The 12,643-nt window shown below is 37.2% G+C and overlaps 1 protein-coding gene across 8 annotated transcripts in view; it reads left to right on the top strand.

The window, feature by feature from the left end:
- Window positions 1-12,643, top strand: part of Dmd (dystrophin) — a 1,212,244-nt gene that overhangs the window by 1,156,988 nt on the left and 42,613 nt on the right. For 7 of the 8 annotated variants that reach the window (XM_028765040.1, XM_028765041.1, XM_028765042.1 and 4 more), the window contains one exon: window positions 2,334-2,492. The exons of the other annotated variant lie outside the window; for it this stretch is intronic. In XM_028765040.1, coding sequence (XP_028620873.1) covers window positions 2,334-2,492 — 159 coding nt within the window. The remainder of the gene's footprint in view (window positions 1-2,333; window positions 2,493-12,643) is intronic. 8 annotated transcript variants of the gene reach the window in all.

Raw genomic sequence — 12,643 nt, forward strand, 5'->3', positions numbered from 1 at the left:
GTGGTTTAGCATCATTATAGAAAGGCAGTCTTGTGAAGAGTTCGAAGATGACGGAAGACAAATGCAGGTCTTAGTTTGTCAGTAGGGTGATAAGCCAGCTTGATCAGGCTGTAGGAAGGAGATGTATTACTGTTAAAAATGGCCAAGAACCTCCTTGGCACTAAAAGAGGCATCATCAACAGGTTTGGGCGGTGCTCATAGTACAAAACACAGAGGCACATTACCATAATCCAAGTAGATGGTGATTAGGCAGTGATAGAAGTGAGCTTAGGGAAGAAATAGAGAGTCCACTAACTGAACTAATAATGTGGAGAATAGAAATTAAGTCAAAGTTCAGTGATGCTTTCAGTTTGATAAGCTGTGGTAAGATACTGGTTTAACATCTTACTCTGGAGAATAGGTAATTCCAAGCACGGTAAAGTTATCCTGTGTAGTTTGTGTGGGAACCCAGAGTCTTAACTTCAGTTAGAAAAGAACCTTCCTAAGGATTAAGCCAAAGGAAATTGTATGAAAGTGGAATTTCTATATAATTATTGTATAACACCTTGTAACCTAGAACATAGAGGAGATCAATATAATGAGAGAGAAATCAACACTCAGCCATTTACTTCAAACAACTATCCCTTTTTCCACTTGAAGCTGTGATGCCATTATGTAATCTTCCCACAGGAAGGAAGTAGCTAAAGAACCAACTCAACATAAAAGCTTCAATGATTTGCTTCTTTGGCTCCCTCATTCTGATATTTGATGCTCTTAACTTTCACAGTAGTTCAGATTGTATCTATATGACAGTATCTGGCAAGCATGGACTGCCAAAGAGAACAGGAAGAAAAACTTAATTACAATTATACCTTACAGTTAAATATGGGAAGTCCTAGCCATAAAATTTCAGAATTTGAAGAAGAAAATAATAAATTAGCTATGTATTGAAGTCATGATTGTTTTATTTTACAACAAAATTCAGCTTTAGCTCATTCTGAGGACATGCAATCCATTTTCACTCTATTGTTTGGCAAAATACCATTATTTAGGCCCAGTTTTGTGGATCAGCTGATTTCATTTGAATGATTTTAATAGCAATAATAATGGTAATAGTCATTATTATCATTATTTTCGTGATGATAAGGATTTATCTCTGGGTCTTAATGCATGCTAGACAAATGACCCAGTGAGATATATCCTGGCCCTCCAATAATTAGTTAATTTATTATATCTACACCACTTATCTGATTTAATAAACCAAACGTGGATGCCTTAAGGACATTTTCCTAAGGACTTGATCTTTTAAAACTGAACATTAGGTAGATATGCCATGCTAGTTGTGGAGGCACATGCCTGTAGTCTCAGTACTCAGGAGGCTGAGACAGAAGGACTGTCAGTTTGAGGCCAGCCTGGGCTATACATAAATTCCCTCTTAAAAACTAAAATTAAATGAGTATGCAGAAGGAAGCATCATCTTAATGAAATGTGAGCAGAAACAAAGAGCTTTCCTCCCCCATTAAGAAGAAAATGAATTTGAAGTTAAAGTGGAGTTTTCAAAACTTAGAGTACTTCAATCTGTAAGTAATTCCTCTTGAGTGTTATTAGAAAGTTCACACTTTCCTGGAGACTGCAGCTGCCTATCAAAATATGCCCCCCAACACACACAATTAATGGTTTAGGTTTAGTAAGGAATGAGTTGTTCTTGTCCTCTCTTAATCAGTCATCTTAATATCTCCACACATTTACTCCCTTACTTTTTGTGTTTCTATCTAAACAATAATTAAAACAACCGTTTACCCACAGGTTAATTATTGTTATCATCCACCTCTGAGATTTATAGGTTAAAATTAGCTGGCTGAAGCAGCGCTTTCCGGTTCTTGCCTTCCACTGAAGATAATATTTACTATTTTAAGAACTATGTGTCCCTCCTTCCTGCCCAATCAGTATCAGTAGCATGACTAATGAACAGGAAGAGTATCCTGACAGGCTTAGTAGCAAAACACTATATGGACATTTTTATATTTTTAAATATTTATTATTTAACAACAGTCTAACTTGTTTGTATAGACTCCCAGTCTTTCTGTAATTCTACCTTTCATTTATCTGTGTAAATAGGCCAGTGAGTTTCATGTGGATTTTTGAAAATGCAGCACTTTAAATTGTCCATCAAGAGAATAGTAGACCACAACCTCCATAGTTACCTAAATGTCCTTAGAATAGGGGAACAGAAGGTCTGACTAATTGTTGAGAGCAAAGAAATGTTTCCATTTTCAAATACACACCTGAGTCCCTGACCCAAGAACAAAATAAGGGGGGGTGGAAAAATCAAAACCTTTGATTTTATTTTCCAGAGATGATGAACATTTGTTAATCCAGCATTACTGCCAAAGTTTGAACCAGGACTCCCCCCTGAGCCAGCCTCGTAGTCCTGCCCAGATCTTGATTTCCTTAGAGAGTGAGGAAAGAGGGGAGCTAGAGAGAATCCTAGCAGATCTTGAGGAAGAAAACAGGTGAGTTGTCTTTGTAGCTTTGTCCTCGGTACGCAGAGTGCACACACTTGCACATGGAGAAAAGCGCCAGGGATCGTCACTTCCTCATGTGATGTCTAACTGTTTGCTAAAATAATCTGTTCAGCTCCTTTTGCAGATTCACTTTTTTTTTTTTCGGTCTGAAGAAGAAAATGAGTACCATATAGCATGATTAAGAACTCCTATTTTAGTTGTAAAGGGATTAATGCTAATGGGGGTATTGGGTTGTTGCATGTGTTCCATAGGTTTTGATATATATGTATGTGAGGATAGAATTTAAGAAAAAAGCAAGTAATTTAATTGATGTTTATGCAAATTTTACATGTGTTTTGCCATATTACCAGAATCATTTAAGGAATTAGATTCATTGTCTTAGTAATACTTGGCAATAGTATTTCCTCTTATTTCTCATCATCAACTACAGACGTTGCTGCTTTTGTTCATCTTCATAGCAGATTAGGTAGGCCATTCCAGTTGTTAGACTCCACCTGTAAAAAGAGTTCAATATGAAAACATCAGAAACTGTTGAAAAGGAAAAGCCAAGAGAAAATACATGATGGCTATAGAGCAGATAAATTCTAATGACCTGGAATATTGTGTGGTGTCAGGATAATACAAATCATTGGCCTTTTTCTTTTGTATTACCCTAACTATACCACAAGTACCTTGGTTAAGGAAATTTTTCACATAATCTCCTGTAATCACGGTGTGACATTCTGCAGACAGTGCTACTAGGCAAGTCTTTAAAGGCCTGACTGCTCAAATATGTAGCAAAGTGTTTTCATCTCTTTTGGTTAGCCTAAGGCAGCAAGATGTCTTAATCTAGACTGTACGCCATGTTTGTGAACCAGTGTTCGGAGAGAGAATGTCACCTCAGCATGAGATAGAAGACTGCCATTCATCTAGTCCCTTCTGCTGCCACTACTATCCTTCCAACTCTTAATAACCCTGACCTTTAGCTATAGCTCTTTATCAAATTGGCTTCTGATTAGTTCCTTGCAAATTTTCCCAATAAATCCTTTGTACTGACTAGTTGTATATTTTTCCAGAACCATGACATTCTTTCTTTATTGGATTTCTGGATCTTGAAAGAACACCCAGCTTCTCAGCAAGGCATTGAAACTTTCCACTGTTTTCTCTTTTACTTGCTTTGTCAATGTCACCCTTCTCCTATATGGCCATGCTGTTGTAGCCAAGATTTTATTTTGTGTTTACCTACTTTCTGGGTCATGTTCAAGCTTGCTCTCAGCCTCTATCACTTTAGTCTTTGCTGAGAGAAGTCCTTGACAGTTTGTCCTTTCACTGTCTGTACCTCTTTCAAATGCGTTGTGGCCATTCCATCATAAACATCGTGTTCCTATAGTTCTACCTACCACACTAATACCATTTCACTACTCAGAGCATGTTTGGTGAAGCGCATATATATATATATATCAAGGAGATCACATAGCCACCTGCAAAGATGTAATATTGTACATCTGGGGAGAGGAGATTAATGAAAACTTTATTTTCTAAGATGTATTTATAAAAGTAGAAATCAAAACCATACTTCTTCTTCTTCTATTTTATTTGTAACTGTCACTAATAATAATAGGTAATAATACTTAATAGCCATTCATATTAAATCTTTATCAAAGTCAAATGGGAAGAAATATTGTCATTTTCCTTATAAATATAATTTAATGCTATTAAACTGTAAGTGCATTTTTAGTATATGATCATTACTATTGTTTAATATACCTTTTAGCTCACTAGTCAGGACCCATGTCTTTTTGGTGGGTTGTACATGCACCCTCCATGCCATGAAAACCAGGTCAATGAGTGCTGGGAAAGAATACTGATAGCGCTCCTTTGTGTATCATTTTATGATTTTCAGGGCACTGTTTCAGGTACTGAGGACTGAATCCATGACCTCATGTATTCTAAGAACCTACTCTACCACTGAGAAACACTACTGGCTCCTCATTTTGAAAGCACTTTAATATATTTTAGATCATTTAATCTTTCTAAAAGCTGTACAAAGAAGTACTCATCTCCTTTCTTTAGATGAGAAAGCACAGGCTGAGAGAAGTTCGAATAGCTTGCCCCAGATTTCACAGCCAGCAGTGGTAGAGATAAATTCATACCAGGTTTATTTTTTCACACTCAAAATAGCCAACTCTACCTTGGATCAGAGAATAAAGAGTCATTCTATGCAAATGTCATCTACATAGAGACAGGATTTATTCCCCAGAATATGCCTTACCTTGAGAGAATGTTTGCAAAGAACAAACGTTCCTGAATAAACCAGTTCAACCACTTTACCCTGAAATATATCCAGGCTTGTCACTGAAAATGGGATGGTTTGTTCTCTGGAAGAAAGATTATATAGCAGGGCTCCTTAGTGCTCCAAAATGAGACCTCTGCCATTATGTGAGTCTTTCTGGAGGTTATCTTGGAAAGGTCACAATAAGCCTTTTCTTCTACTACTTAGTTCTATTTTCACCACCTACTGAATCCTGAAGAAATGTATCTCCAGAGCCCCCTCCTGGGAACAGCCTGCCCCTGCCTCATTTTCTCTGGTCTGGCCTCTGCTGTCTTCAGTTTTTATGAAAGAGATTCAGGACCATTCTGCTTCGATGACCTTTGAATTGAGTGTTGGTTTAAAAGCCTTTAATTTGTCATTTCCTTCCCTAAGAAAGCCTGGGAAATCACTGAGATGCCTTTTTTCTGTGCCTGCCAGCTTGGATATTTCCCAAGACAGAAGAAGGCTACAAAAATGACAAATATGAGCCAAATTGAAGGAAAAATGGGGAAGGCTATTTAAAATTAAAATTGCACTAAATGCTTTCGATGCAGACTTTCAATATATCTAAGTATCTGTGTATATTTGATGGGTATCTACGGATATTTTATCTCCTTGTTCTACAAATTTGAATTATACCAAATTGCAATTAGCAAAGGACAGCTGTTTGGAGACCCTATGTGTTATTGAATTCTATTCATTATTCTTATTCACAACATTCCGGGTCCCATGCCCTGGGGAAACACAAGGTGACTATTGTAGAAATGTTTCAGGGAAATCTTACCTATGCCATTAGAATTCCTTTTCTCTCATTCCTTATACATAGCATTCAAAAGATATTTGTTGAATAAATTAATGAATGAATGAATTAAACTGGAAATGAATCTAACTTCATTTTTAAATGCATATAGTAGTTTTTTAGACAAATATTTCACAAACCTAATTTCATATATGAAAATGTTTAATTGAGCTTTTATTATTTTTAATCTATGTTAACTTTTAAAAGTACTTTCCCTTGCCTTGATTAGTAACATTGCTTCCAAATTGCAGACTCTGAGTGTCTCTTCCATCAGCACCCTCTGATTCTTAACTTTTGCATAAAGATAAGAATAAAGCTAAATTGGTCTCTGGAGTTTTCTGATAGTATCTCTCAGAAGTTTGGGTCATTGGTAACATAGTTAGCTTAGCCCATCATCCATGTTTTGTGTTCATTTCTGTGTCATGTCTATCACGCATTACCACAGATAATTGAGGTTTGTCTTTACTTGGCAGAAGCCAGGTGAATTTTATGAGTTTGTTACATCCTGTGTCTTTAGCACTGTAAACTTAAAACTCATAGTTTACCTTTTTTCCTGTGTACATTATAGCCTATAGTCTCCTGACTTCAATCCATTCTTGGAAAATTCTAGCATATTTTCTATATTAAGTGATAGAGTCTTTGCCCAGAAATCCAAAGTATGATCTTAGCAATGAAAGGGTAGCCTTTATCAGAGACAAGGATTCCTTGCCCTTTTACTATGAGCATAGTAAATTATTGAGATTGCTCCTAAGTCTAAAATGCAGTCAAATATGAATTGGATAGACTTGTGAAGTTAAAAGGCAACTAAAATCTTTTCCTATTCTATGACAGTGAGGCTTCAGTACATTTTTAGTACTTACTCAGTACCTTCTCATGCCTTGGTTCTGGAGGAACCAGGCCTTTACAACTTTGATTTGGTTGTGTTCCATTTCATTCTTCTAAGATTCACACAAGATCACAGTATAGTCAAAGAAATTTTAGATTGGCTACTTATACCACTGGAATGAACAATCTGGAAACCATTGGCTTGTTCATGTACATTATAAGAAACCTAATGTCTTGAGGTCCTGTCTTCATGCTATAAATCTTCATAGGTTCAGGCATCTTTAGTCTCTGTTTTTGTTTTGATGTATATGTTAGTCCAAGGGCTGGGTGTGGGCAGCGAGAGATGAATGAGCCAAAGGACAAGAAACAATGACAGAATGTATTTGTAAAAGCTATCTTGTGGCCAGGTGTGGTTGTATACACCTTTATTCCCAATGCATTGGAGACATAGGCAGGTAGATGTCTGTGAGTTTGTGGCCAGCCTGGTCTTTATAGTGAGTTCTAGGCCAGCCAATTTCTATACAGTGAGAGCCATCTCAAAACAACGCAAGGAATGGAGGCAATGAGCAGGTCTGGTGGGCAAAGTCCTGGGAGAAAAAGAGTGGTGTCACATGAGTTTAGGCTTCTTTCCCTATGATAGTTGCTTTCTGTCAACCTGACACAAACATAGATGCATCTGGGAAGAGGGAATATTAAATAAGAAAATGTCTCTAAAAGATTGCCCTATAGAGAAGTCTATGAGATACTGTCCCAATTAATGATTGATTGGGGAGGATCCAGCTCACTGTGTGGTGCTACACCCTATTGTTGGTTGTCCTAGATGCTATAAGAAAGTAGGAGGAGCAAGCCTTGGAAAACAAGCCAGTAAGTACCATTCTTCCACAGCCTCTGCTTTAGTTCCTGACTCTAAGTTCCTGCCCTGTTTGAGTTTCTGTCCTGACGTCCTTACATGATGGACTGTGATGTAAAAGTATAAACAAAATAAACCCTTTCCTCTGTACATTGCTTTTGGTCATGGAATGTTATCACAACAATAGCATCCTAAGACAAATACAGAGCCATTCCAGAGTGTCAGCTAGGATTGTAGTCCTTAGATTTGCATCTAGGTTCATGTTTTGTGTATACATGAGGTTTATGTGTATGCAGCAAGATTTCTATAGCTTTGTTGTAGGTGAATTTCAAAAGAACATGAGGAACTAGAAAGGCACATTTCTAGGCTACACGGGAGCTCATGCAAGATGTGATTGAGGTCTTCAGTAGGTAGTACAAATGGGGACACAGACACAATTTCAGTGATATTTCACGGGATAGGTAGAGCTAATATTTCATGGGATTTCACAGATTGACAATTGACTTGGTGGTTCCACAGCTCTAGGCAATAAGGAAGGATTCTCAGGTCTGGCAGGTACACAGGCAAAAGATTTTTTTAATTTTTATTTATTTATTTTTGCATCTGGGGTTGACAGTTTAAGGATACCCCCATACTTGAATTCTCAGCAGGATTTGTGAAGATCCTTCTTCAGGAGCCATGGAGTTAGAAAATAGCAAATGGAGTATAGAAACATTAAGCCTTGCTGTTGGTGCCAGCAGTCTATAAGAAAGAGAACTGCTGTTAATGTTCCTTCCCTCCTACTGTTTGCACATAGCATTCAATAAAAAAGAAAGACTTTGTTAAAATATGTAAAATAAGCCCAACCACAAATATACTTATAAATATTTGCATATTTAAAACTCGTCTTTAGAAGACACACAAACAAAATGAATAAGGTTAAAAGGAACAAAACAGTAATAATAAAGATAGGTTTTACATATGCAAATATTTGAAAATACGTTTGTGGTTGGAATTATTTTACATTTTGCTGTATATTGCAGATTCTGTTCTTTTTTAAGATAAACATTTATTAGTAGTAGTAGTAGTATATTTTACTTACTTTACATACTGATCACCAACCCCTTCCTGAGCACCCTTTTACAATCCTTCCCCCTTCCTAGTCCCCTTTTCCTCTGAGTGTGTGGGGTCCCTCTGGGTCTCTCCCCATCTGGAACATCAAGTCCCTGCAGGGGTAGGTGAATCCTCTCCCACTAAGGCCAGATAAGACAGCCCAGCTAGATGAACATATCCCATATATAGGCAACAGCTTTTGGGATAGCCTGTTACAGTTGTTCGCGACCCACATGAAGACCAAGTGCACATCTGCAACATATGAGCAGGGAGGTCTAGGTCCAGCCTGTGTGTATTCTTTGGTTGGTGATTCAGACTCTGAGAGTCCCCCAAGGGACCATGTTAGTTGACTCTGTTGGTCTTCCTGTGGAGTTCCTATCTCCTTCTGGGTCCCCCATCCTTCCCCCAACTCTTCCAAAAGAGTCCCCAAGCTCCATCCACTATTGGGCTGTGGGTGTCTAATTCCTTTTTATATGTTAGAACAATGTGCCAGCAGATAAGAAGAGGACTTCATAATGAGAGTATTTTCTCAGAAGAGGTAGTAGTAGAGAGAAGATACTAGAGGGCAACAGGATACAGGAGGAGGCCTGGCCTTGAATGGGAGAAAGACTACCCTTGTGTTCTTTCGTAAATGTGATAGGTGAAGAATTTAGAGTAAGGAAACAAGATGAGGGGAACATCACAGACAGAACCATGTCCAGTTGCCACCACTGAAAACTAGAGACTGATTCTTACATTTGTTCAAGTTAGCATTGTATATGAGAAGGTTAATGAAAGTAGGCATTTATGTTGCTTGGCAACATAGGCTACAAAACAGAGGACTACAGGACCTTTTTTGGATAAAGGGAGCTAGTTTGACACCATAAATCAAACATCCATGACCTTTTATGGCAAATATGATGAAGAGCTGAAGTCCAAACACTGTATCTTAAAAGCTGTGTTAGAATTGGATCAACCATCACAGCTTTATTTAGGCAGAAAGGAGATGTTCATGAATCAGAGGTAGAGTCCTCAAGAATAAGAGGCTCAGTTCTAACTCACACTACCATAACTAATATTCTTCAGTTTATCGAAAGTTAATCAGAATCAGAGGGGACTGGTTTGGGCTGTCTGTTTTATAGAAATGGATGAATAACCAAGAATTGCCATTTAGTTTTTATTCTCCTAATTATCTTTTTAAAATAAAATTTGTAGTGAGTGTATTCAAGTTGTCTTAAAGTGTGAAAATGGGGACTGTGTGTTCTTTAAGACTAAAGTTGTAACTACATTCCGTGAACTTCAGTCTAAGAATCTGACGTCATTGAAATAAGAATAACAGTCAAACAGTTTTCTTATGCACTTAGAATCTTGGCATAGGAGATTGGAAAGTCACAGAGACTGTTTCTCTGTACTGAAAAACTCAAATAACCCTCTGGGGATTAGAATATTCATATCTTACAGCTACAGTTTCTATCTCTAAGACAGGCTGGAAAAAAGCTCACATTCTCACAATCCTATTTCCTTTGTTAGATTTTTCTCTGATGACCCTCACCCACCCATTCTCCTTGTGGACTTCATTACTAGACCATCCTGTGACAACACACTAGATTATGATCTTGACTTTCTTCAGTTACTTTACAGTCCAAAGCATATAATTTCATTTATTTCTAAAGTTACTACCTGAATACTTAATGTGAGACTTCAAAGATGAATAAGACCTCCTTCTTACCAATTGAAGCTCAACACTTAATAAAAGAATGTTGAAATATGAACAATTAAAATCTAGAGTTAATAGGTGCTCTGATTGAGCAACTATGTTAATGATGAATTTTATTTGAGAGACTGGAGAGATCTCGGCAAAGGGAGTATAAGATAAATGACAGCAGTTTCCTAGGCTAAAAGAGTGTATTCAAGTTGTCTTAGGGACAAATTTCCCTAAGAGAACTATATATCATGCATTGCATAGAGTGAGAATAAGTGTAGTGGAATGCGAGGTAGCAACTACTTTAAAGAGTTGGGCTTGTGTTGTTGTGCTGAGCAGTGAAGACACGCTTTGTTTTGTTTTTTCCTTTTGAGGGGAGGGAAGATAAAACTAAAATAGTTACAAGCAGAGGGGTGTAGTCACAGAGACTGGTAAGACTCCGGTGAAACAGTGCATTGCAGCATGGCCTTGAATGAGAGCTGTGAGGAAGGGACCTCAAAGTTGGAAGATCGCCTAAGGTCTGAAGTCAAGGAAGAAAACACAAGGAAGAATTGAAGATGAAGAGTTTATAAATTAGGGAACTGGTAGATAATGATATGCAAACAAAAAATAATAGTGCACAGAAGAAAAACTTCGGTTTGTAAAGGGGCAGGAGATAGGAAAAAAATAATAAGAAGAATTATTGTTATTCAAGGATAGTTATATAAATGTATTCATTTACCAAAAGTATTTTATTAATTATCTTATTTACATTTCAAATGTTGCCCTGCTTCCCAGTCTCCCCTCCACAAACCCCCTACCCCATCCCCCTCCCATTTGCATTTAAGAGGGGGAGGGGAAAAGGGGAGTATTTTTAAAAGTCATAGCAATCATATTCTTGTGGTATAAATGAGCATACTGGGAATGACCTTGCTTGAACTTCAGATTACCTTGGAACCTCCTGTATCTGGGGAGGTAAGAAGAAACATTTTTACAGTGTCTTAATATTAGATAAAGGAAGTATGGGATTTATTAAGGAAACATTGTAATTTACCTAGATTTTGATGCCAGAAATGAATAGCTGTTCTTTGAGTACTTGCTATGAACAGGACCTGTTTTGAATTCATGTACTATTTTAATTAATCCTTACAACCCTGTAGCCAAATGATTTGGACACTACCTATAGCTACCACATGGATTGATTTATACTCTGATGGTTCTGAGCTCTTAACCAGTGTTATACTAAGTATAATTACTGGCTAGTATACTCACCAGCATTTAATACAAAAGACCAAGGGGAAACCCATGTGGTTTTTGGTAACTGTGGGAAGGCTACCTTCAAAAATAAGACATGGGTGACAGTTGTCCAGGAATATAAGTTAGCACAACCAAAAATGTGTTATAAAGAATGTCTTTGAGAGACTTTAAAGTATTTCTAGGACAGATGAGCTTTTGTATAAGGGATCATTGTTACATTAAATGACTACATTGAAATATTTAGAAGGGAGGCTATCTGTTTATTAATGTTTAATCCAGTATTACCCTCACTTAGTTGACCTCAAAGTCAATTGTAATATGATATAGAACACATATAGATAAAGAAATTCAAGTCTTTAATAAACCAACCAAAGAGAGGGATAGGTATGTTTCTATTGTAAGTTTTGAAGTCTGGCCTTTGTCTTTTCTGGGGAGCTCTGAGGAAATACAGGGAGGGGCCTATATATAAAACCTGGATACTTCCTGAGGCAATGGCTGTGTAAACACAGGTCCTCAGTGATTCATAAAATGCAAAGTCCATAAAATGCAAAGGAGTATGTGAGATCATCACCAGTCAATAGAGAAAATTCTTTGCACCCATTTTGTGAACTGCTGTCCAGAATATTCTGGGTTTCCTATTAAACCATGAACAAAAGATTACACTAATACTTTGATACAATGAAGTTACTATTATAAAATTCACAGTCTTTCACTGGTTGGCTTTTGAAAGTTGCCAAGAAAGGTAAATTTTGTCTCTGTCACCAGAATAGTACTTTTTTGTTTGTTTGTTTGTTTGTGTGTTTGTTTGTTTGCTTTAAAAAAGGCTTTCTATGCAATGGCCTCATCTTTTTTCTCACATTTGCTAGGTCACAATTTTATCATGTATAGTCAACACAGCAGAAGACTTTTTTTTGTCCGTTTATCTTATAACAGGAATGCAAATGTAGCTTTAAAGTACTTTGTACATTTACAGTATGTGTACTTATTATCTGCAATGCTACTTCAGGAAGTTATTTCTCATCCTAACACTAAAATTTTAAAGAAGAATGCTCAGTATGCCTACCTTTTATGACTTGCTGGTGAGCAAGTTCCAATTCAGAGAGAGTCATGGAGTCATCTGAGAGAATATTGAGAAAACATGTCTGGAGTTTTAAGAGCTAAGTCTAGATTGAGGAGCAGTGAGTTGTAGGGGAAGGTCACAGTCATAGAGGACATAGAAACCCTATGGAGAAAAGACTCTTTCTAGGAAGAGAGTGTATATAGATAAAACACCAAGGATCTCCTGATGTGCTAGAAGTAGCTTCTGGTCTATGTCTTTTATATAGCTAAGTAGCTTCTGCAAATGGCTAACTTCATCCATTTTGTA

Source organism: Grammomys surdaster, unplaced genomic scaffold, assembly GCF_004785775.1.
Source record: "Grammomys surdaster isolate TR1022 unplaced genomic scaffold, NIH_TR_1.0 148, whole genome shotgun sequence".
Classification (NCBI taxonomy): domain Eukaryota; kingdom Metazoa; phylum Chordata; class Mammalia; order Rodentia; family Muridae; genus Grammomys; species Grammomys surdaster.